Source organism: Schistocerca cancellata, chromosome 1 (assembly GCF_023864275.1).
Source record: "Schistocerca cancellata isolate TAMUIC-IGC-003103 chromosome 1, iqSchCanc2.1, whole genome shotgun sequence".
Lineage (NCBI taxonomy): Eukaryota > Metazoa > Arthropoda > Insecta > Orthoptera > Acrididae > Schistocerca > Schistocerca cancellata.
In genome coordinates, this window is record NC_064626.1 from 166,439,813 (window position 1) to 166,467,000 (window position 27,188).

Below are 27,188 nucleotides of genomic sequence, written 5' to 3' on the forward strand. Positions count from 1 at the left end.
ACAGCTTATAAAATTAAATTAGGAAGGACAGAGCATGTTCTTCTTTCACACAGAAAAATTGATAAAAACGGTAATATACACAGTGAAATTCGTAAGTCATTTAAAAGCCAAGAGGAAGAGTAAAGGGAGGGAGAGAATATTATAACCAAATGTGCTGAACCACCTATCACTGTTTCTACTCTGATCCTCTGCAAATCACTATGTACTGCATGACAGGATACTTTTTACTGCTGAGCAGCATATAGAGAACTGAATATTTATTCCAAATACACAGAATTCTTCACGAAATTTTTCAAGAGTTATTAAGTATCTCTCATATCTACCAGTTCAACAACATAAGGAAAAAGATAGATTGCTACTTGCCGTACTGATGTCACAGTGAATTGCAAACAGGCACAATGATATATGTGTTACACGTTTAGCTTTTAGCCAAGGCCTTCTTCAGAAAAGAAAACACATACACACACACATTCATTCATTCACATAAGGAAGCACACCTCACACACACATGGCAACCCTCTCTGGTAGCTCTGGACCGAGTTGCTGGAGATGGGGGTCGCGTGCATGAGGTGTAATTGCTCATGTGAATATGTGTGTGTGTGTGTGTGTGTGTGTGTGTGTGTGTGTGTGTGTTTTTCACCTTTTCTGAAGAAGGCTCTGGCTAAAAGCTAAACATGTAACAATATTTTTGTTGTGTTTGTCTGCAAGTCAATGTGCCATCTTCACGTGAGTAACAACCTATCTTTTTACTTATATCCAAACTGGAGTCTCCACTGTTTGATTTTATCTACCCTTCAGATTTCTCAGCATTTATAGCTCACACCCATGTTAGCCAAAGAAGTGACCACACATGTTATCCTTCTTTTTTATGATTTCCTCTGTCAGCATAACTTTTAATGGGCAGCACGTACATTTGAATATTATTCAAAGACATGCCACACCACAGTTCCATAAGCAATCTCTTTCCTCATCAAATGTAGTTTCCCGGTACCTATGAACTATCAATATTTGCTACTTGTTTTGTTCATAAATAAATTTTTACACACACACACACACACACAGTTTTCCTACGGTACAATTGATCCTAATTACGACTCTTTATGACTGTAGTCAAAGACTTCTATATTCTTATAGTGCTCAACATTATATGTGTCTATATTTCAATCATATTATCAATCTTTGCACCAGACTTATTTTATCAAGGCCCTTCTATATGCACCTACCATTTATATATCCATAGTTTGTAACAAAATAAGTACATATGAAAAGTGTTAACTACTTTCAAAGTGATCAGTTTGCAGACCAAATACTCAATGTCAAGGAAGTCAGTACTTTGTAAATTTGCTGACTGAGTTTCAAGCTCACAATAAATTATAAATTTCTCTTTTGAGATACAAAGATGAGTGCTGTATGGTGGCAGTTCTGTGGATCAGACGATCAAATTGGAACCTAACATTTTTAATTCAACTTTTCTGATCTCAATATGAGTCCCCATGTCATTGTCATGTTTCTGGATGATAGTTACTTGACAATGGGAACTTCAATATATGGCCAATTTGATGTGCAATGGAAGTGGTCTGTATGTGCTTACCCAGCCAAAGTGCTCATGCCCTAAGGTAATGCTTAAGTTAATGTGACCCAATATTTCTGAAATGTGTAATTCTGATAATGTTTATACTGTGTATAATATAAATTTTAGTACTGTGTTCTTGTGTGGAATGTCAAACTTATCAGCAAGACTACATGGACTGCCAATGTTTTCCATCAACTTTATGACAAGTGCAATACAGAAGTAGCTATGTAAAAGCCTTACCAACAACAAAACATTCTTTCTGCTCTCTCAGACCATAAATGTTCTACTCTCTTCTGTACAAAGGACAGTTTTGCTACCACACTGCAGGGTTGGGTTGGGTTGTTTGGGGAAGGATACCAGACAGCGAGGTCATTGGTCTCATTGGATTAGGGAAGGATGGGGAAGGAAGTTGGCCGTGCCCTTTCAAAGGAACCATCCTGGCATTTGCCTGGAGAGATTTAGGGAAATCACGGAAAACCTAAATCAGGACGGCTGGACGCGGGATTGAACCGTCATCCTCTCCAATACGAGTCCAGTGTTTAAATACTGTGCCACCTCGCTCGGTCACACTGCAGGGTTTACATTTTGTCGTCTTACTTCTTTACATAGATGCTGTTAGCAAAGGCACTGCAAACTGTCACACAGCTATACAGGATGATCCACGACGATATGCAAATATTTTAATGTTATTCTACAAGCAAAACTAAAGAAAAAAGTTCATAAAAACATTGGTTCACAAATGTTTAGTTATGGAGTTACGGCTAATAAAAGATTTTGCCTGAAATTTAACAACTTCACTAATATAAAGCCATTGCAAAACTGTACGAGGTTAAAGTAATGCACAATTTCCATTTACTTTGTTGTTACTGGTCTGGTGAATCTAATAAAACATGTCCCAGACGTGTATCTGCAGTAGTTTTCCAGAACATCCAGGAAAGCAAAGATTATTATACAAGTAAATCTGTTTACTTTCCATTAAGAATATAAAAATGTTTACGTCATTGTTGGCACCCGTTAGTGAGTTGTTTTAGTCGTTTCCTAACCTTGAAATGAGTTAGTTTTCTGTACTGTTCAGTGCAAGAACATAATTACAACAGTGTATTTAAGTGAAACCACATAGTAACTATTGTAGTTTGTAGGTTGGGATGCCTTTCAAATTTACGGCAAAGGAATACAGCAATATGAAGTTTATTTATGGCAAATGTGATGGTAGCGTTACGGCTGCAGTTAATGAACATCGCATATGTTATCCAACTTGGAGGATTCCGAATGCACGGACCATTTGCAGAGTATTTCAAATGTTACAGGAGACAGGTTCTCTACATAGCATTCATTATCAGTACGAGTGCTAATACATGAAGACGATGATGATATTATGGATGCTGTTCAACGTAGCCCGTCTACCAGTACTCTAATTCTCTCTCAACAACTAGGCATTTCACAATTTAAGGTATGGCGTACACTGAAATACAATAATCTGTATCCTTACCATAAACAAGAAAGTGCATCATTTACATCAGGGAGGGCCTTCCCTTTGCTTGGAGTTGTGTAATTGGTTAAATACTAATTGGCAGTTACACAAATACATTTTATTTACTAATGAGGCAATTTACTTGAGATGGTATAAACAATTTACATAACAAACACATACGGTCTGAAGCAAGCCCACATGTAACATGATTTCCAGTAGCCATTTTGCATAAATGTGTGGTGTGGTATAATCAACACACACTGGTCCATTCATTTTTCCAGGATGTCTAACCTTCAAGAAGAAATGCCCTGCTTGCTCGAATATGTTCCACTTGCTTCGTGATTGCAAATGTATTTTTGACATGACGGCGCACATCTACATTTCACCAACGCCGTTACTACACATTTAAATGAACACTTTCCCTAGAAAGGATTTGCTTGGTGCTAACACGTCTGTGGCCACCCAGATCGGTCGATTTATCACCAATGGATTTTTGTGTATGGGGATGGATGAAAGACATAGCTTACGAGGACAAAGTCAATACACATGAGGCATTACTTGCTTGCATTAGGAATGCAACAGACAAAATTAAGAACAACCTTGTGAAACAAATGAGCAACAAAATCTGTTCATACACATGCAGCTAAATGCACTGTACCCAGAGAAATTTTTGAGTATTTATTGTGAATGTATTGTGAAATTGTAAAACTTCCTTAACAATGAGTTTTGTTTTTACCAGTTTAGCATGAATTCACATGTGCTATGGTATTAACAAAAGCAGATTATCTGACACATTTGTACAGTTTCTGTCAACATTATTACCATCATTTTTCCAAAATTAAATGCTCAACAATTTCTGTTGTAAACTTTGTGCAATTGTCTGGAATTTAAAAAACAAATTGGAACAAGTAGTTATTAAATTAAAAATTTTAGAAAATTATGTCTTTGCTTCTCTGGATGTTCTGTTAAACTACTGCAGATACACATCTGGGAAATGGTTTATTAGATTCACCAGACCAATAACAACAACAAAAATGGAAATCGTGCTTTACTTGAACCCCGCATAGTTCTGCAATGGCTTCATATTAGCAAAGTTGTTAAATTTCAGGCAAAATATTTTATTAATCATAACTCCGTAACTATATATTTGCAGACCAAATGTTTACATGAACTCTTTTCTTTAGTTTTACTTGTAGAATAACATACTAAAATATTTTCATATCTTCGTGAATCACTCTGTACATGAGCAGCAGGTACTCTTACAAAAACTTTATATACTTCAAAAATAATTTACCTTCTTTCTTCTTCCTACCGTATGCTCGTTTAGAGGTAACTGGAGGCTGGTCAGTTTCTCCATGAACTAAACTGTTCCTGTACATAAGTAATGGCTGCCAATCTTCACCCCTGCTAGAGGGCATCCCAGCAGCAATCCGCCGATCCAGGAAATTCAATCTGTACAAACAGTAAATGACAACCAATAATTATAATTTAGAAGTATTTGACTGTCATATTTCTTCAAGTAAAAGTAAACCAAAATTTAAACTGGAATATAAACATCAAGCACCTGGATAATAAATTGAGCAACTTTGTATTTACAAACGTAACATTTATTGGAATACTACAGGCACATACATAAATTGAGAGTTTTGGCTCTTTGAATCAATTGCTCTTTGAATCAATTGTTAGGTACAGAATAATTTTGGGAAAAGGGGTAATAGTTAATAAAGAGAGAGATAGAAATTGCACAATCAAAGGATTCATTCATATTACTCGTTTAGAAACTTGCGATTATTATGCATAGTAACTTCCTGCATTATAAAAATGTAATCCTTTTCGCAGAAAATCCAAGTTATCTGTGGAAAATTATGTTGTTAATGTGTTGTTGTGGTCTTCAGTCGCGTAAACAAAGGTAATCATGTACTACATACTAACACACAGAAGATTTTTGCTCTTGTCCTGTACATGCAACTATCCTCAATATTATAGAAACTAGACATTGATGCCAGAATACATACAACAATAAAGATAGTATCAGGATTAATGATTGTCTAAAATAAGACAATGACAGATATTAATGATGTTAAAAAATATATAAGGTGAACATTAACAAAATCAACAAACTGCAGGGACGGATTCCTGACTGGAAATGGAGGAAAAAAGGCCCCACGAACATGTGCCCAGAAATGAATCACTGCCATGCTAGATGGTACTGACGAATGACAGCTCCTCTGACCACGTGCCATCTGTTCCTTGTGTGTTTCAGGCTGTGCGATCGACACAGCATACCGTAAGCAGCAGATTGGTTCAGTATTCATGTTGAAAACAAGCTGAGATGGTGTTCGTGAATGCCCAAGCAGATGGAAACGGTCGAGAGAGAGCACAGTTATACGAAGAGAAGTAGCTCACAGGCACCAACCGCATCACACAACATTTCAAGTCCTTTTCGGGCATTTGTGTGATCATGGGTCCTTTCAGACAGATGAATGTGCAGGGAGGGGAGGCAGTGGACTATGCGCACACTAGATTTGAAGAACCGAGTTCTACAGGATATTGAGACAAACCTTATTACAAGCTCCAAATCTGGTATACGCACAGTATGCCACCTCCCTGCATAATGGTCTGACTGAAAGTACTCATGATCACATGAACACCCAAACGGGCCTGAAACGCCGTGTGGTGTGGTTAGGGTGTATGAGTGTACATGTTTTGGTAAAGCCATGCTGCCTCTTGAGTGATTTCATGTGCTTGGCAGTATACAAACACCATCCCAGCTTGTTCCCAGACCATTCTGCTGCTTACAGTACACTGCATCAATCACACAGCCTGCAACACACAAGGAACAGACAGTACTTTGTCATAGAAACTGTCATTCATCAGCATCATCTATAGTGGCAACAATGCATTTCCGGACACACTCAAAAGACCTTTTTTCTCCATTTTCAGTCAGGAATCTGTCCCTGTCAGTTTTATTAATGCCCATACTGTATATAAGGTGCTGAGAATCATGAGGGCCTAAAGCACATCATCACTGATTGTGTGATAGTAGCATGGGCCTACATTTTATATATGAAAATTCACAAAAATCTGTCTCACAGATTTCTCTGTTAGTCAATTTTATGTGGGCTTAATGACAGTTGCTCTAAGCCCTTGTGGTTCTCAGGGTCTCCTATAAAACGAAGCAAAAAATGCTCATATTATGTGCACTGAAAAATATCCTTGTGATTGGCGAAAGAATTTGAATGCAAATGACTACTGCCTACTTTCAGAAGTTTCTGATCCTTCAATGAATGCAAACTAAAGGCATTTTTGTACAATGTTTAAATAATTGCATCAAATTTATTCAGATCAAGGTTTGGCAATCTAAGATGCTCTGTCTCCTATGTAGTCTAGTCATAAGCAGCTGCCTTAGCTTTGTGATTGTTAAACTCTTTACAAATGTCACACCAATCATAAATACTCAGTGATTCAAGGTCTGAAATGGAAGGACTGCTAGAGACTTGACTTTCAAATAAACTTTTGGTACTCCTCAGAAACTTCTGATCATCTGGGTGAAAGAAAATCACCCCATCGTTACACATATATAAACATTTTTGTAGATAAACCATAAATGAGTACACAATTTTTCCCTATAGTAGAAAATTTAAGATAATGTGTACAGGAAAGATCCACGATTACTAGACAAATTTTAACCATTAATCAACTGAATGGAAATTCTAGTTGCTGCACTGATTTGTAATGATGACATCTACGATGTACCAAAAGTTCATATGCTAGTGGACATGAGGTACTGACAGAAATAAAAGGGCAACTGTATTAAACATAACAATGAACTGGCAAAGTATTTGGCAAGCAAACACGTAGAAGATAATGTAACTGGATAGGAAAAAAAAAATTTTTAATATATTCTACTCACCAAGCTGCAGCAGGAAAAAATACACACCAAAATTAAGGTAATGTGTAAGCTTTCATAACCAGTGGCTCCTCCTGGCATAAGGTTTGAATGGAAAGGAAGAGGGATGAAGGAAAGGAACTGGTGAGACTTGCCCAGTGAAAATGCCCAGAACCCTTGGTCATAGAAGACTTACCTGACAGAATGGGAAGGAAAGACTATTTCAAGAAAAGAAGGTTTGGAGTATAACAAATGGTAGAAGCAGTGATAAAAAAGCACAATAAGAGAAAGAAGGAAGACAAGCTAAGATAAAGATCAGAAAAAAAATCAGAAAACTGTAGGAAATTTCAAACAAAAATCGCGAGAACAGACATGGGTTAATCAAAGGCAATGAGTGTGTGAGAATTTCTCATGAGGAAAGTGTACCCTATGATAGGAAAAAATTACAATAAAAGTGTGATTGGCGAAGTTCTTGGGAAAGACAAGGAAACAGACAAAAATTTTTAAATAGAGAAAACAAAGAGGAAGCCACTGGAGAAAATGGAATCGACTGTGTTTTGGAAATAAAATAATGCAAAAGACAGCAGTAACAGATGATCATTGGAAATTGGTAAAAAAAAACAAATGTACAAAAATGTAACTGACTCACCTAAAAGCAAGTGGCAATAAGGAAAGAAAAGTGCAGTCCAATTAGCAAACAAACTGGTGACAGATGATCAGCAGGAAGTCTTGCAATGTACAGTGAAGCTTCTTTGCATCTCATCCCATTCGGTAAGTCTCCCCTGACCCAAAGTTCTGGAGAACTTTTCAGTAACCCCCCCCCCCCCCCCTTTCCTAAACCTCTTCAGTCATTTCCCTTCACCCCTCTTTGTTCCCCTTCAGGTTGGTAGCCCTGTGCCTGCTATATGGACGTCTGAGTCACAGCTCTCGTACAAGACAAGTAATTTAAGTGTAATAAACTGTTTTTAACACTTTAAATTAATTTATTACATTAATTATAGTGCTCTTCAAGCATACCATTAAAGGTTTTTGTCTTACTCTCGTATTTTCACAGTAATCACGTAAAGTTCGTTTTGTTTACATATCGCGGCCAGGCCGAACTTTTGAGCTTTCAGATTAAACTTCATACCGCAATTTTAAGTGCATTTACTGATAGTTTAGTGTGCTAAATACGTTTGCTGCCCCTTTATATCTGTAGAGTATCATCATCTCTTAAGTAATTTCCAGTAATAAACTTCTGAACTACTGTTTACATTATCGCAAATAGGCCTAATTTTTCGTACACGTATTTTCATTGTTTTCCGGTAACTTAATTGTATTTCTGTCACTAAGATCGATTTGTACCATGAGTGTAAAGTGCCTGACATGCCGTAGAATCGTTAGCTCCGGGGTCTGGTGTGATGGATGTAGTAACTTTTTTCATGGGGGCGATTGTAGTGGCGTGGGAATTGGGAAAATGAGCGAGACTCATCAGTGGTTCTGTAGGCTATGCAGTAGAGACAGAAAGACTGTGGAACAGGAGGGGAAAATTGCTGCCCTTCAGGCTGAGTTAGATGAGGCTAGGCGAGAACTGGGCAGGTTAAGGGGGGAGAAGGGTAAACGGGTGGGAAGTGGCAACAGGTATAAGGAACAGGCCAAGAAATTCTTCTGACAGCTTTGTTATTAATGTAAAAAATAGGTTTGACCTGTTGCCTCAGTCAGAAACTGATGAGCCTCTCACAGAAGTAGATGTAGATAGGGCTCAACAAGCTTTCAGAAGCAAATTGAATAAGAATGTAGGGCAGTCTGCAAAGAGAAAGAAAGTCTTGTTGCTAGGTAGTTCGCATGCTAGGGGTGTGGGCCAACTTCTGCAGGATGAATTAGGGTCAGAATACCAGTTCACAAGTTTTTTCAAACCTAGTGCTGGACTGGGGCAGGTTACAGAGGATTAGGTTCACTATGTAGCGGCTTTACTAAGGAAGATACCGTGGTTATTGTGGGTGGGCTGGGCAACAGTATTGACAGAGATCCGGGGTACAGCATAGAGTGTGACCTGGCAAAGATTGCATCAACATCGAGTCATGCCAGTGTTGGGTTTGTGTCGGTTCTGGAGCGCCACGACTGACCTCATTTGAGCTCTTCTGTCAGGAGAGTTAATTTGGAGTTGGAACGGCTACTTGGATCTGGTGCAGGGTCACACATTGGTGTGGTTCCTGTTGATTCACTCTGTAGGTGGAACTATACTAGACATGGCCTACACCTCAACAAGAAAGGGAAGGGTAAACTGGCTGGGCTGATAGCAGGATATTTAAAGGGGAAAGGAACTACATCTCATGATGGAAACTCTTTTTTAGTTTAAAATCAGTGTCCAGTGGGAAACTCAGCCATGCAAGTACTAAAGATTTTTAAAAAATTCAAGATACTCACAAAAGTAAAGTGAAAAATAATGTTAGTATATTTCATAAAAATATTGGGGGATTGAAGAATAAAATTGATGATCTTCTGCTTTGTTTAGAAGATATAGAAACTGAGAATGTAATAGATGTACTATGCCTGTCTGAGCATCACATTGTCACTGATATGCAAAAGGTTAGCATCAATGGGTACAAATTATCTGCACATGTAAGTAGAGATAATATGATGAGAGGAGAAGTTGCCATATATGTCAAAAGCTTCCACAGTGTAAAAAATTTAGAAACTAAAAAATTTTGTGTAGAGCAACATATGGAAGCATGTGCCACTGAACTAAAACTAAATGATGGCACTTTCATAATTGTAACAGTGTATAGGTCCCCCTTAGGGAATTTCCAGCTATTTCTAGAAAACTTGGATGCTTTGTTGTGCTATCTGTCAGACAGGGGGAAGCAAATTATCATTCGTGGGGATTTCAATGTTGATTCCCTGAAAGAGTGTAATAGGAAGAATGACCTTGTAGTATTACTCAGTTCTTCCAATTTGAGCTCCGTCATTGATTTTCCTACTCGGATAACAAAGAACAGCAGGACATCGATAGATAACTTTTTTATAGACCAAGATAAGTTTAAGAACATAAATGCTTATCCTGTTGAGAATGGTCTTTCAGATCATGGTGCACAGCTAGTTATAGTACATGACATAGCTCCATGCAGTATATCAAATCAGAATTTCAAAGCAGTGTGTTCAATTAACAATATAAATATTGCAAACTTTAGGGAAAGCCTACAGCAGCTAGACTGGGACGAAGTGTATCACGAACCAGATGCAAACTTGAAATACAACTTATTTCACGATACATTTTTAGGGGTATTTGAAAATTGTTTTCCCAAGAAAATAGTTAAACATAATTCCAAGAAAACATATAAAAAACCTTGGCTAACTAAAGGAATAAGAATATCTTGCAACCGTAAAAGAGAACTGTATCTAACAGCAAGAGGGAGTACTGACCCCGAAATTGTTCAATATTATAAAAACTATTGTGGAGTACTAAGAAAAGATATTAAAAAGTCCAGAAGCATGTGTATCATGTCTGAGATCAGTAACTCTGATAATAAAATTAAAGCAATTTGGAATATTATTGAAAGGGAAACAGGGCAACCAAGAGCACAGGAAGACTTTAGTGCCATAAAACTGAATGACAAGCGTACTAACAAACAATCAGAAACTGAAAATATTTTCAATAATCATTTTTTTAAATGTTGTGGAGAAAATAGGATCTAGATCTTCACTAGAAGAGGCACGGCTACTAATAGAAGAGGCCATACCTGTGCAGTTTGAAACAACTGTATTTCCACCAACCTCTCCCTCTGAAATCAGTAAAATAATAAACTCACTGAAAAGTAAAAGCTCTTATGGAATTGATGGCATTTCCAGCAAGGTACTTAACGCTTGTTCCCCACAGATAAGTAGGATTCTCAGGCACGTATGTAATAGCTCTTTGGAGCAGGGTGTTTTCCCCGATAGACTGAAATATGCCATTGTAAAACCATTGCATAAAAAGGGGGATACGTAGGATGTCAACAACTACTGCCCAATCTCTCTTCTGACAGCTCTATCAAAAATTTTTGAGAAAGTAATGTATTCAAGAGTAGCCTCCCATATTTGTAAAAATAAAGTACTAACAAAATGTCAGTTTGGTTTTCAGAAAAGGCTTTTCAACAGAAAATGCTATATACGCTTCCACTGATCAAATATTAAATGCTCTGAATAACCGGACATCACCCATTGGTATTTTTTGTGATCTCTCAAAGGCCTTTGATTGTGTAAATCATGGAATTCTTTTAGATAAGCTAAATCATTATGGTTTGAGGAGGGCAGAGCACAAATGGTTTAATTCATACTTAACTGGAAGAATGCAGAAAGTTGAAATCAGTGGTTCGTGTAAAACGTGTAATGTTAAAACATCAGCTGATTCCTCAAACTGGGGGGCTATCAGGTACGGGGTCCCACAGGCTTCGGTCTTAGGTCCTTTACTGTTCTTGATATACATTAATGACTTACCATTCCACATTGATGAAGATGCAAAGTTAGTTCTTTTTGCTGAGGATACAAGTATAGTAATAACATCCAAAAACCAAGAACTAAGTAATGTAATTGTAAATGATGTTTTTCACAAAATTATTAAGTGGTTCTCAGCAAACGGACTCTCTTTAATTTTGATAAAACACAGTATATACAGTTCCGTACAGTAAATGGCACAACTCCAGTAATAAATATAGACTTTGAACAGAAGTCTGTAGCTAAGGTAGAATTTTCGAAATTTTTAGGTGTGTCTATTGATGAAAGGTTAAACTGGAAGCAACACATTGATGGTCTGCTGAAACGTCTGAGTTCAGCTACGTATGCTATTAGGGCTATTGCAAATTTTAGTGATAATAATCTCGGTAAATTAGCTTACTATGCATACTTTCATTCACTGCTTTCGTATGGCATCATATTCTGGGGTAATTCATCGTTGAGTAGAAAAGTATTCATTGCTGAAAAACGTGTAATCAGAATAATTGCTGGTGCCCACCCACGGTCATCCTGCAGACATCTATTTAAGGATCTAGGGATCCTCACAGTAACCTCACAGTATATACATTCACTTATGAATTTGTTGTTAATAATCCAACCCAGTTCAAAAGTAACAGCAGTGTGCATAGCTATAACACCAGGAGAAAGGATGATCTTCACTATGCAGGGTTAAATCTGACTTTGGCACAGAAAGGGGTAAATTATGCTGCCACAAAAGTCTTTGGTCACCTACCAAACAGCATCAAAAGCCTGACAGATAGCCAACAACATTTAAAAATAAATTAAAAGAATTTCTAGGTGACAACTCCTTCTACTCATTGGCTGAATTTTTAGATATAAATTAAGGGAGGGGAAAAAAACCAACTTAAACATTAGTGTCATGCAATATTTTATGTAATGTAATATCTTGTACAGACATCTTTTATTAACCTGACATGTTCCACATCATTACGAAGTGTCGTATTCATGATCTATGGAACAAGTATTAATCTAATCTAATCTAATCAACCCAACTGCCGACTAGCTATAAAAGTTTACACATTTCCTAAACTTTTTTTGTGCATTTGTTCCTGCCACCACTTGGTGAGTAGACTTTTTATCTATCCAAAAATACTTTCAAAAATTGAGTATTTTCAAAGATGCAACAGAGGAACAGTAAAGTTGTGTCAATATGGATGCACTCTCCAAACTTCTAATTGCCAACGGAAACGATACAGCTATGACTATCTATGAAACCTATAGCCTACATCTACATTTATACTCCGCAAGCCACCCAACGGTGTGTGGCGGAGGGCACTTTACGTGCAACTGTCATTACCTCCCTTTTCTGTTCCAGTCGCATATGGTTTGTGCGGGAAGAACGACAGTCTGAAAGCCTCCGTGCACGCTCGAATCTCTCTAATTTTACATTCGTGATCTCCTCAGGAGGTATAAGTAGGGGGAAGCAATATATTCGATACCTCATCCAGAAGCGCACCCTCTCAAAACCTGGCGAGCAAGCTACACCGCGATGCAGAGCGCCTCTCTTGCAGAGTCTGTCACTTGAGTTTGCTAAACATCTCTGTAACGCTATCACGGTTACCAAATAACCCTGTGACGAAACGCGCTGCTCTTCTTTGGATCTTCTGTATCTCCTCCGTCAACCCGATCTGGTATGGATCCCACACTGATGAGCAATACTCAAGTCAATGTCACAAACTCAGTCGTTCATTCCACTTTACTCAAGTACTATTGCAATTCATCACATGATCACATGCTCAGCAATCATCAAAATGACAACAATGCAATTCTTTCAAGTATGCCTATTTTTAATGAGGCTCCCCAGCTCCTTTGCACAATGTAGTCTCTTCGTATGCCTCATATCTAGCATTTGTTAACATTATGAATAATAAGGTTTCTTTTTTTTCTTTTTTCTTTTGAGATGTCACAAGTGAGATTCAAAGTTGACCAGCAAGCTTTTCATCACTATTCCTACACACAGCACCTGAACACAGGAGAGCACAGTAAAACGTAGCATTCAAAAATGACTTACACTGCTACTGTGCACATTATTATTTGAATGCAGAAGTGTGCAGTTAGCAAAGAAAAAAAACAATTTCTACCAATTCAGAGCAAGGGACAGCACCGCTAAAGAAACAATTTACAACTATTAGTTATTTGTAATTTACTCCAGAAATTTCCTATACAATAAATTTAATATATAATTCCTTACATTCTACTTACACAACACGTTTATCCTGTTTCAGTAGTTTATTCGTAAATTCAGTGAGTATCTCAAGGAATGGTAGGTTGGGAGGGGGGCCTGTAGGGTCTTCAATATTTTCCAGTGGATCAACTGCAAATAATATACCCTCACGATGAAGTGCTGTTATTGCTTCACGGTTCTTCACAGCATCCAGTCCAAAAGATAGCGCAAATCGTTTTGCTAATTCCTAAAAAAAAACCACACACATAATAAACAATATGAGACAAAAATTTGAGATGAGACTGGAATCATGAAATGTGCAACACATTTAGTAGATTTTTAAATTACATTTTTAATATTACATATTTGAAGTAACTAGGAAGTAATCAGAGCCTATATCATTACCTCTAAACACATACAAACCTCAAATTTGAGGTTTTTAAAAATCTGTAACTGAACACAAGCCTCTTATTACAGATGTATTTATTATGACTTTCTTCCTACTGAAGGTATTAGTAATTTTTAACTGATTAGGTGTAGCAAAATCTCCTGAAATGTGACTACTGTATCTGCTACTGGCACTTTTTGCATTATTTCACATAAGTCTCATGTTATTAACAAACTAACCTTTTTATTTATTTACTTTTTTTGCAATTCTTCATGAAATATTTAAGAAACCTCTCATTTTGAGGACACGGAGCACAAGTTCTGAACTGTTTCAAGGATGGAGAAGGAAACTGGTTATGCCAATCCATACGAACCACCCCAGTGTTTGCTTGGAATGATTTAGACAAATCATGGAACACCTAAATCTAGATGGCTGGACACAGATTTGAATCATTGTCTTCCCAAATGTTCTAGTGTGCTAATCACTACAGATCTCGCTCAGCTTGACTGACTGAAGCACACCAAGCATGCGCCATGTTGATTGGTGTGATTTTGAAGCTGAAGCACCTTATTTGGCAGTTTCTGTATTTACATTTATGCCTTACAAATATGTGCAGTTTAAGTCAAGCACAAAATTAAAACTCTCTCCAAAATAATGTCGCTATCGAGATGACTTGCCGTGTAAAATTTTTGTGAAATATGGAGTCAGCAAATAAAACTGATAGTCATTCCAAGTTATGACTGTGTGAATTTGGATTCATTAGGATTAATTATTATGGAAAATGAATTCTTAATGAAATGACAAAGCCATTTAAAATGTGGAGAGAAGTACTTTAGAAAGAATGAAACAAGGGTTGCACCTTCAAACTAGGCTTCCAGCTTTTATGGCCACATATACCAGCAGTAGTTTCTTGTTTTAGCAATAGGGTGGTGGTTATGAACTCTGTTAATGATGACATGGCAAAGAGCCTGTTACATACCTGGAATGGCAGGACTCTGCAGCATAAATATTCTGAAGGAATACAAATTCCTTCAAAATTCTGTGAAATAGCACCTTTCATGCTAGTAGAAAATATGGACATTGTCAGAAGTCTGCTGCAGTTTTCCTTAGACGCACAAGTGTAGATCCAAGTAGTACTCTTTACACTATGCAGGGTGTTCCATTTACCTTTATTACCCAAAGTAACTTTTTGTCCAGAAGAAAAAAAATTGTATCAAGAAAATGTTGTTTACCTACCAGAGGGACATTAACCGGCTTGATTGTCTTTCTTGAAAATTTGTTAGTTACAAAGATATGAACAGCAAAATGTCTTTTTAAATAGCAGTAGTATTTTTTATTCAGTATCCACTTCTTCTCCTTAAGAACACAAAAGAAATGTATCACCAGGTACTAATAGCGGGTAAAGGACAGTAACACAAATATGATTGACTTACAGTGCACACAGCCTTAGTAAGGTAACATGTCAACTTCCTGGAGTTGACATTAGACAAAAACAGAATGAAAATGCACACTGTTCACTCAGTCACCCATTTTCTGCTGAAGCTTTGTGAAAGTACAAGGTACGCCACTGAACAGAAGTTAGAAATGCTACTAATCTATTGACAATGTACGTTAGCAGAACAGTAACTGCAGCAGTATTTTACCATTTATAACACAGCTACATATAGAATAGTAATATAGTATACATGATGTGTACAGCAAAGACAGCCCTTGATTAAAAACTGCATCTTCATTACTTTTCTATTATTGCGGTTGAAGGTAGGCACAAAACTACTCAGGCAAAGGAACTCTACAGAAAGCAATTTCCAGAGAAGAACCTCCTTTCCTACCTTATTGCAAGTACTGTTCTACTAACACATTTTCCATATATAAGTAGCATTTTCACTTTCTCTTTGTTGACACACAAAGTTTTTCCACAACACTTCAGCTGGAAGTGATTGACTGAATGACCGGCATGCATTCCCTTGTGTTCCCATTTGTTTAGTACCAACTCTAGCCAGCAGATGAGGTAAGTTGCCCCAGGTACTTTTACCATCTGGTTGTACAGTGAAGTCAAAGTAAATGATATCTGGTTTATGTGACTGGTCACTGTGAAGTTCTATACCCAGTGATCCAATTCCTCTCTTTAAGACCTGTTCAGAAACACTTCACAGTGACCAGTCACATAAACCAGATATCATTTACTTTGACTTCACTGTACAACCAGATGGTAAAAGTACCTGGGGCAACTTAACTCATCTGCTGGCTAGAGTTGATACTAAACGAATGGGAACACAAGGGAATGCATGCCACACACACACACACACACACACACACACACACACACACACACACACACACACACACACATTCTTTGGAATAAAGAGGTTAAGAAAAGGAAATCATGCTGGTTAATGTCTCTCTGGTACCTAAACAATGCTTTCTTGGTGCATTTTTTTATTTTGCTGCTGGGAAAGAAGTTACGTGGGGACATCAAGATAAATAAGGCACCTTGCATTAAGCCTTAATAGGCTTGAAATTAAGGTTTGTTTATAATGGAAATGAGATGTGTTATGTCAGTAAATATAATTCAAAGGTATATGTCCATTTTCAACATAAGACTTAAAACCAATAAAATACCACAAAAAGAAAGAACGTAACTGAAAAATTAGCAGTCTGAAGATAACACTGGTCTGGACAAAAAATTATACCAAACTGGGGATAAAGTAACACCAAATTTGGTCAAAAAATTAAACTACTTCTCTCTGTCCTTACCTATACATAATACATGTAGCTTCAACGAACAGTTGATTTATAAATTTTAGTTTCATTGCTTTCAAACCAACAGACGGATGGAACTGTACTAATAAAAAAAATCCTAAACATGTTATGGATACACAGAAATGTTAAGACAATATAATTAAAAACTTCCGAGTAGTAGTAGAAGGTTAGTGTTTAACGTCCAGTCGACTACCAGTTCATTAGATATGAAGCACACACACTGAGTAGGGAAGGATGGACAAGAAAAGCAGCTGTGCCCTTTCAAATGAACCATCCCATATTTTGCCATAAGCAATTTAGGGAAATCACAGATACCTACATCAGAACTGCCGGATGCAACTTTGCACCGTTGTCCTCCTGAATGCAAGTCCAGTGTGCTAACTACTACGCTATCCCACTCAATAAAACTCCTGAGAGGCACAAATATAAGCACTACTTAAGTGTTTGTGAATGCTATGCCTGTATGTGATTAATTTTAGCAATACACAATGTTTCAGTAATGTGGGTAAACTATTAACCACATTGCAGAAGTCTAAAATATACACCATCTGATCAGACATGTCGGTACATCCCTATAAATTGTGAAACTGACCACTGGATGTCACGAGGGTGAGTACTGTGTTGTCAGTAAGAAGCTGTAACAGTAGAATAGGTGGGTCAGGAGAGCTCAGTGTCTTCGAGCATGGACAAGTAATCAGATGTCAACTAACTAATAAATCAATTGCGGACATTTCAACCATTCTAAAGCTGCTTACATTGACTGCTGGTCATATGACTGTGAAGTGAAAATGTGAAGGAACAACCACATGTAAACCAACACTGTAGGACCCTTAAATACTGACAGACAAGAACTGTCAAGCATTGCATAGGGTCGTTGTAAACAATCGCATTAAATCAGTGGAGAGAATCATTCATAGTTCCAAAGTGTTCTCAGCAGTCCAGATAGCATAATGACAGTGTGTAGGGAATTAAAAAGGATGGGGTATGGTTGAGCAGCACTTCAAAACGTACACATTTCTGTAAGCCCTGCAAAGTGAAGCTCAATGTGACGTATAGCATGACACTACTGGACAGTGGGTGATTAGAAACGAGTGCTTCGGAGTGATGAATCACACTACACTCTACATCAAACTGATGGAATGGTTTGGCAAATGCCTGGCAAACATACCTGCCATCATGTGTAGCGCCAGTTGTGCACTACGGAGATGTTATTACAGTGTGGAAGTGTTTTCCAGGATTAGGGTGTGGTCCCATCACAGTGTTGAAGAAAAAGCTAAATGTGGAAGGATATGAACATATTTTGTAGGATTACATACTGCTTACAGCAGGTGAACAGTTTGGTGACACAGCACGACAATGCACATTGCCATAAGGCATCATCTGTGAGGCAACAGTTTGTGGATAATAACACTTCTGAAATGGACTGGTCTGCACAGAGACCAGACCTGAACCCAATGCAACATCCTTGGTGAGAGTTAGAATGTCAATTTCACCCTAGACCCTAACATCCAACATCACTATCTTCTCTTGTTTTAGCTCTTGAGGAGAGATGGACTGCAATTCCTCTACAGACGTTTAGACATTTCACTGAAAGTGCCCCTAGCAGAGTTCAAGCCATCAGTGAACACATCCCACATTTATGTCTACTAATATGGTGTTAGGGTACATAATAGTAATGGGTAGAAATTGGAAATTTTTTAATAAAACTTATTCACACTGTTACACGCAAACTCTAGTCATGCCAAAGACAAGAAACGGAAGCAGGATGTAGGCCAGTGTGTCACGTAATGCAACACTGTCTGCTGAGTTAGAATACGCATTCAGCAGAAAGGGGACTGCAACAGAAAACAAAAGGAAGCAGGACAAGCATATTCATTAGCTCATAAGACACATTGCATGAGGCTCACTCCCTTCTGGAACAGCACATAATGAGGACCTGATGCAGTAGTTAATGGTCTGTTACATGAATATTCCAGATTAAGGACACAAGCAGTTGTTACAAACTGAGCCTTGCATCATAGGCTCGAGCCAGCTCCCTTTAAACACCCCAGCTCTCATCATGAATGGATCATCGGGATCAATGGCATTCACAGTAATAGCACTCCATTCCATGGTGACGATATTGTAGTGAATCTATGTCCTAAATGTCCAGCATTGTCTATGAAATAGCCAAAGATGTACTCAATATGATGGCCTTCACCTGATGAACATCATGCTGCCCACTGCATACCATCTACTGATGGAGGAGCTGACATCTTCCAACAACCCCACATCGCAGCACTGAACTTCAACACGAAAGCCAGCAACAGCGCCTCTTGTGGTCCATGTTCTAGTTCAACACTGAGGCACCTCCAGGTGCTGAAGCCTACCAGCGGTAGTCGAGGAGATAGACTGACCATACAACTACCAACATCACGTAAATTTCGAATGGGTCATCAAGTATCATCGTAGAATTTGGAGAGGGACCAAGCAGATCCCAGCAGCCAGCCTGAGTCCACTTTGCACTGGGCAATGGCCGTACCTGGTCGTCGACAACCTGGCAAGACACTGGTGTTGCTAAATCTCACCTGAGCATGTGACTGCAGAGCTGATTGGACAGATGTCAGCTAGAATCCAACACACAGCTGAATGAGTGACAGTCAAGTCCGGTGCAGAAGAACGACAATTTGTAAACATTGAGAATGAATTATTGAACTCTAAGAATAATATTTTACTAGTGCCATTCATGCTTCACAGGTTCTAACAGCTATCCTGTGACTTCCACTCAGCCTCTGTAATGGCATCCAGATACTTTTGAACATATAGTGAAGTTTACATATAAGTAGTGTAAGAGATATGAAACTTGCACCATCTCTTATTAAAAAACCTTAACTGGATTAGAGTTTTTATATCCATCCATACAGTTCTGAAAGCATGTTTTACATAAAAGCCCTTCCATGTATTTCATGCTTACATTTTGCCACTGTCTGATATGGAAAAGGTTCAGATGTTGGACAAAAATATGAAAACAATGTGAAATATGCAAGACAACCAAGCCTACTGATTCGCTCTCCTATCTGACCACAAATGGCACTTATGCAATGTTCTCAATATGTTGCAACTGTCAGTTATAGTCAGTATAGTATTCTGCATAGTTATGAGTGCATTATGTCAGAGTTAAGTGACTTAGAACATGATAAAATTGTTAATGCTCATATGGGGAATGCTTCAGTAACTAAAGATGATTAAGTGTCTCGTATTTCAAGAGGCACCATATCAAAGATTTATACCACACACAAGAAAGCGGAGAAACGCCATCTACTAAATCACAACAAGGACCAAAGTATGTGTTGGGTGATCATGACAGATTGTCACAGATTGTGATGAAAAATAAGAGAAAGACAGTTGCAAAAGTCACTGTAGAACTGAATGTTACGCTTTTGATACCTATTAGCACCAGAACATCACAAATATAATTCCATAAGCAGAGAATTGCAGGGTGAGCTAGAATTCTAAAACTACTGATCAGTTATGCAAATGCTCATAAAAGGAAAATGTGGTGCCAGAGCCATAACACCTGGACTAGGGAGCAATGGAAGTCATGTGGTCCAATGAGACTTGTTGCACACTGTTTCCTACTTCAGGCTGAGTTCACATTCCACAGTGAAATGTTGCATGGGTTCGATGACAAGTTGGGTAGTCATATCATAGAATTCCACGGGTTCCATGGCTGCTCTGCAAGGTCACATTACTGTCAAGGTTTATGCGACCATTTTGGCTGATTGAGTCCATCCTATGGTACATACACTGGTTTTGTGAGCATGAGGATGAATTGTCACATCCCCTCTGGCCTCCACAGCTAACAGATGTCAATATTATTGAGCCTTTAGTGTGTGCTTAGCAGAGATTGGGGCATCATCACTATCCTCCTGTATCATCATTACCTGAAGTTGCCACTGTTTTGCAGGAAGAATGGTATAATAATCCCCTGAAAACCCTACAGGACCTGGATTTATCCATTCTAAGACAACTGGAAGCTGTTTCTAATGCCAACGGTTTTCTTACAACATATTAGGCATGGAAATTTGTTGTGTTTTTGGTATTTCCATATTTTTGTGCATCCCCTATAAGAATTAGATGCTTCATTAACCGAATCATTTACTACCATGGGTCACAAATCCATACCAAGTGGTCCAGCAGTGGGTGCTTGACCTTCTCATAAAAATTTTATGTTTGCTTGGTGAATTACCCAATGTTCAGTAGCCACAAAAATATTTTTTTTAAATTTATTGTTTATTATTTTAAAATGGCAGCCGTACTTGTTCCTGGCTGCATGCATTTTTTCGTATTTGCAAGCATCTACATTTTTTACAATTATTCAGTAGTGGATTGTCCCATAAAATGCATTTAGTTCAGCACACTCTGGGCTACAAATTATCATCATTATCACTTAGCTGAATGTATTCTTTAATATATTTTTAATAGTTCAAAGTTATCAGCCACAAATTAAAAACACTCAATTTTTGAACAGTAGTTTTTCAAAGAAAGATTAATTTCTCAGCTTTAATAATTTTTCTGCTATTCACTGTATAGTATAGTTACTTTTTATAGAGTATCAATGGCTGTTATTGTCATCGTCATAATACTTAATAACTTTATTGATTGTGTTTTCCTCTACGAAATTAGATGCACTTTTCTTTTGCAATGCTGGTAAAATTCCCTGTTCTTTTACTAATTGCCTTCATAACTTAACAAGACGTTCTGACACAACAAATTCATCACTAACTTTTGCTCAATTCCAAGAATTCGGCAGTAAACTGATAATCTTAATTTTATCCTCTTTGTTTTAAGTACTGCATTTAGTTTTTAGTTTTTCTATCAAATCATCATATTCAGTTGGTGAAGTTTTAGAACTTCAATCTGTTTTAGTACAAATTACATTTTGAAATTAAACTTCCAAATTCTTTTTGACTGTAGCTGCCACTTTATCAATTTTTGTATTCAAGGCACTTGGTCTTTTATCTTGACTTAGTTTCCTAATTTTACTAGCAGGCAATATACCCACGATTTCACAAACTGTATCTATGAGGGTGAGTCAAATGAAAACTTTAAATTTGTAATAACAAATCGAAATTTCGTGCCATTATCCAGTAAGTTGGTAAGCGTGCTACAAACAGCGTGCAGAATGGCCTGTAGGTGGCAGCATACTGCAGATGCACACATACCATTGCAGTATCAGTATAAAGATGGCCGCCCCACTTGCAACTTGCACCAGGGAAGAACAGCATTCTGTTAGTCGGTTTTTGCGTAGTGAAGGTGTGAAATCCATTGAAATCCATCGACAAATGAAGGTTCAGTACGGTGATGCATGTTTGTCACAGCAGCAGGTCTATGAATGGAGTAGGAAGTTCGCAAATGGTGTGACTTCAATGGAAGATGCTCCTCATCCACGTCAGGCACAACGAGTTGTGACTCCACTGAACATTGCAAGAGTTGAAGCCATAGAGAAGGAAAACCATCGAGTGACACTGAATGACACTGTAGCATGTTTACAGATTAGTCATAGGTCAGCACACCACATTGTGCATGATGTGCTCCAGTTTCACAAAGTGTCTGCAAGATGGGCACCACGGCAGCTGACTCCTGAAATGAGAGAACAATGTGTTGATGCTTGTGACGAACTTCTTCGGCACTTTGGATGAGAAGGTGATGGCTCCCTTGCAAGAATCGTTACTGGTGACGAAACCTGGGTTCACTCCCATCAACCAGAAACGAAGAGAGCAATCAAGGAATGGTGCCATTCCTCATCACCAAAACTGAAGAAGTTTTGAACAGAACCATCAGCAGGGAAGGTTATGCTGACACCCTTTTGGGACGAAAAAGACATCATTTTGGAGCATTACATGCCTTGAGGGAACACTGTCACCAGTGCATCATACACAAATCTCCTAAAAAATCATCTGTGGCCTGCAATCAAATCAAAGCGATGTGGAGTGCTGACAGCAGGAGTCATTTTGCAACATGACAATGCAAGGCCCCACACTGCCCGAACAAGAGTTGTAACAATCACAGACCTGAATTTTGAGTGTCTTCCTCATCCTCCTTACTCACCAGACCTTGCCCCAAGTGATTTCCATATGTTTGGACCACTCAAAGACGCAATGGGAGGAAAGAAGTTCCATTCTGATGATGAGGTACGCGACATGGTGCACGAGTGGTTGTGCGGACTACCAAAAGAATTTTTTTCTAAAGGAATTTATGCACTTTGTAAGCGCTGGAGGACTTGCTTTGAGTGTGGGGGAGATTATGTTGAAAAGTGATAAAGCTTTGTGTCACTTCTGCACAATAAATAATATTAAAAAAAATATTTAAGGTTTTCATTTGACTCACCCTCGTACTTTTTTAGTGGTTGCCGATAAGTCACAAAATTCTGTATCTGAGGTTTCACTATCCTTTCTCTTCTGAATTGCAAATATCTTAGAATAACATGTTGGACACAATGATTTTTCTGGTATGAGATTGACAAAAGGGCTTTTATTTTTAGAGTAATGATCAAATGAGACCTTTTGTTATAGGTTTCTTATGTTTCTTAAAAGGGTCCACGCAAGACTGACCAAAAAGGTGATGAAATTTTTTTAAGTATTTCATTTCATAATACTCGCATGCTGATTTGACCTCTGGGCCTGCTAGTAAGTAAAACAACGCTTTTTCTTCTTCACAGTAATCTTCAATTAAAGTAATGTCATTAGGATACACTCCATACATGCTTCATTAATATTAACACCAACAGAACACTGAGACACCGTTTTTCAACTGCACAATCCAAGAACTTCTAGCTAAATGACCAGACTATGGAAATGAAAATTTGTATGATGATGTAATAAAATATTAAATGAAAACTGTACTAATAATACAAAGTTAAATCTGTTTTATTTTCAATATCAAATTGTAAAAATATTTCATTGTCATACTCACATTTAAGATAAGTAAATAACTTTTGATTTAAACAAGGAATTGTACTACTGTTATTAAGGCACAGTCAAGACTATTACCGGTATTTGCACTGTAACTTAGTTCTTGAAGGGTAATTTTAACTTACCCCTAGCAAAATTCCAATGTGCTTGCTTGAGAGACAATGTAAATTGTCTTAACATTGCTGGCATCAACAAGGAGTAAAATTTAAGTACTGTGAAACTTCGATTTTAAGTTCTCAAATTTTATGTTTTTTGTGATTCTACACCATGAATTTGTAGACCCTCTGAGAACCCCATAAGATCAATGCTAAAAATTCCCTAATTTTGTGTTTCTTCCTAGAAAGGTTTGCTCGATTCTATGTTCTTATTTGATGTCTCGCTTGACTTCATCCCATTTTCTTCCTATTGACATTTGATGTGACTGAATGAGTTGTAAGTAGCACCAAAGACAGATGGCTTAGACCGTGGGTGGTGGCAGAATTAAGGGAATATTTTAGGCCACTGTAGAGAAGGAAGATGTTGAAAGAGAAAATGCTTACGTAATCCACGATCGGCATGGCCAACACAACTTACAACATTTAGCTTCACTGTGTAATGATGGGTCGCGTATGTTTCGCACTACTTTTTGCAGGAACTGACACGATCATGACTTGTCGGCGCCGTGAAGATGACCAGGAACGAGGCAATCAATTTGTCGATCACTGTAGTGCCAAGCTGATGTTTATGGATGTGTTAGTGACAGGAGAATCTCAGCTGTTGTAAGAACTCTTTAGAGGAATATGTTTGTGGTTGCACAATGTGCGAAATATTTGTGACAAGGGAGAATTTGAATGTTATTGCCCATTGTTTCACTTGCAGCAACTGAAGCTGTCCTTTTATGTTCCTGCCAAAACACACACTCAGAAATCATCGCACATTTGGAAATAAATGGACAAATATTTATTTCATTGTTCGATCTCTCGTCAGACGGAAATGTTTACTACCAACGAATAATGCAGAACATATTGTATTACAATCATAACAGAATTCCAGAACATGATAGCAATGCTAAGTTGAAAAAATATTTGCTCACAGCAAGTTGTGAACCCATAACCTTGAACTCAGCTAACCATAACATCATCCATTATGCTGCAGCTTACTCATGTGAATTTTGTATTTGAATGGTATGTGTGACGTTTTCGTGATATACTTTCAATGCACCGATGCTTTGATATGACATACTACACATATGTCACACATCACGAAGGAAATGAACAATCTAAATGCACACAGCTCGCACAGGGGTCATTCACAAGTGCTCACAAAAGTCGATAGTCGAAAGCCCGCAAGTGAGGCCATCACTGCAAAAGGTAGTGTGAAGCCATGGCCACATAGCCACTGGAAACATGTTTCTGTTTCCAACTCTGTTTCTTGTCTCTCTTTCTGTTCACACTGGCAGTAAACATTCCTCAGAGCATTCGCATCGTCTGCAACACTATTTGTTGTATTGTTTTCATATTGTTTGCCACAGTATGTCTAAAGATGAGGAAACTGTAATATGTGCTGCTGCATTGCTAATAGTTGAAGATTCACACCAACAAAATGAAAGACGTCTTTTTTTTTTTTTTTTTTTTTAATTAATTTAGCATACTTGTTACCTAAAGTCGATAAACATGTCTCAGTGTTTCGTTGTTTTACAGAATAAGTTTGCACTTATCAAAGAATTCTGAAACTGGTTTTAAAACTATGATATTATTTTGATGGGGAGTTTGTATAGTAGTTGTAGTGGTTGAGAAAATCGGATTAGTAGTTGTATGAAATCTATTTGTTGGTTTGCATTCAATCATCGTCTCTGGTGAGAAAAAACATACTATAGAAAAACTGATGGGAAAAAGTTGCTACATATGGGAACTGCATATGGAAAACAGCTACAGTTTCCGCAAGTTCACTTGGATATTTTTTAATGATTTTGAACTTTTGAAAAATATGGTATCATAATTTCTTTAAAAATTACAGGAAATCAGTTATAACAATAAATGTCAATGGAAGATTCATTCCAGAGCCCTGAATATTTATTTCACGTTCCGAAGAAGGCTACGACATACAACCGTATTTTTTTTTCTATGCAGCATTTGTCAGTATTCTACCAAATGTAGCAGTATTCCACAAGCTGCCATCAGCCTGGTACAACAATAACAAATCGACAGTCTGCTGCCTCATCCACTGCATCCGCCCCCCCCCCCCCCCCCCCCCGCCCCCAATTCTGTGCGGTTTTTAAGCATGGATCACACAGAAATGTAAAATAGGGTTTTCACTGTAATCTAATAAATAAATAAAAACCGACTTGACCAAGACAGTTTCTTCCATAACTTAATGTATTAACTGTACAAAATATGTTTAAGTTACGCAAGAAGAGAATGCTAGCTTTTTTACAAGCTGTTCTGGAATCCCAAGGGGCCATTTGTACATTCTTGTACCCTAACTTAACAATGCAAGCTCTTCGATTTCCATAAGTTTTGAAAACAAAAAAGTGTTTTCTCCACCACCATCAAAAACAGCTTCGTAACTCTGTGATCAGTTGTCCTATCATCCTCCTCTGCCAACAGTGTCATTTGGATCCTATATGGAAGGCAGCACATCGCTCTGCCAGCCATTACCAGCTTTCAGAAACTTGGGAGCCACTACTACTTAACTCCTTTAACTCAATTCCTCAATTGAGTTAAAGCTGAGTGGGTCCCGTTCCCATCCTCCCACCAGAGAAAATTCTCTGATGGGACAAATCAAACCCAGGTACTCTGCACAACAGTTGGACATGTTGACCTGTCATTGTCAACTGTCCTTTATTATATTTATCAATTTGTATAGAGCCACTTGTTTGAATACTACACAACAAGTACCAACTATTGCCTCACACAAGTGAAGGCCAAGAGGGTGACTGAAATGATCCGAACAATCTAAGGACGACATTAGCAACCTATTTATCAAAAGACGACATGTGACTGGTCAAGCAGAAACACATTAACAATACAGTCTGATTATGAAAACTCACAGTACAGTGACTAATGAACTGAATATATATACAACTTCTGCTTCCTTCTTCCCATGTACGGTTTATCTCAAATAATCCTTTTTGTCCTACATTCATTACACACTGATTAAAAATCATGTCAGCAGTCCTCTCACATATATGCTTGTAAATTTCTTTTTCTTGTCATACATGTTCATCTTTTGAAAGGCAAAAGAACCAGGGAAAACTTCACATACACTATCAAACACACTAATACAAAATTCTGACTTTTTTTGCCTATGGTTACCTTTAAACTTATGAAATCTTCAATTTGTCTATTAATCCGACTCCCATCTCTCTGGAGATCACGGAAGAGCATAGTAAGACTGAGGGCCATGGTCCGAGCACAATTGGTCTTGTTGATTTCACGAGCCTTTCCTAAGGTAGCCTTGATGATATCTCCATAATCATTGTAGTACTGAAAAAATAAACAAAGAAATAGTTCAGCTATAA

The 27,188-nt window shown here is 37.8% G+C and overlaps 1 protein-coding gene across 2 annotated transcripts in view; it reads right to left on the minus strand.

Annotated features, from left to right (window-relative positions):
* The window catches only part of LOC126168040 (cohesin subunit SA-1), a 152,583-nt gene that overhangs the window by 6,208 nt on the left and 119,187 nt on the right, over positions 1-27,188 (minus strand). For both annotated transcript variants that reach the window (XM_049920526.1, XM_049920525.1), the window contains 3 exons: positions 26,983-27,153; positions 13,627-13,835; positions 4,339-4,496 (listed from right to left, as the gene is read on the minus strand). In XM_049920526.1, the coding sequence (XP_049776483.1) occupies positions 4,339-4,496; positions 13,627-13,835; positions 26,983-27,153 (538 nt within the window). The remainder of the gene's footprint in view (positions 1-4,338; positions 4,497-13,626; positions 13,836-26,982; positions 27,154-27,188) is intronic.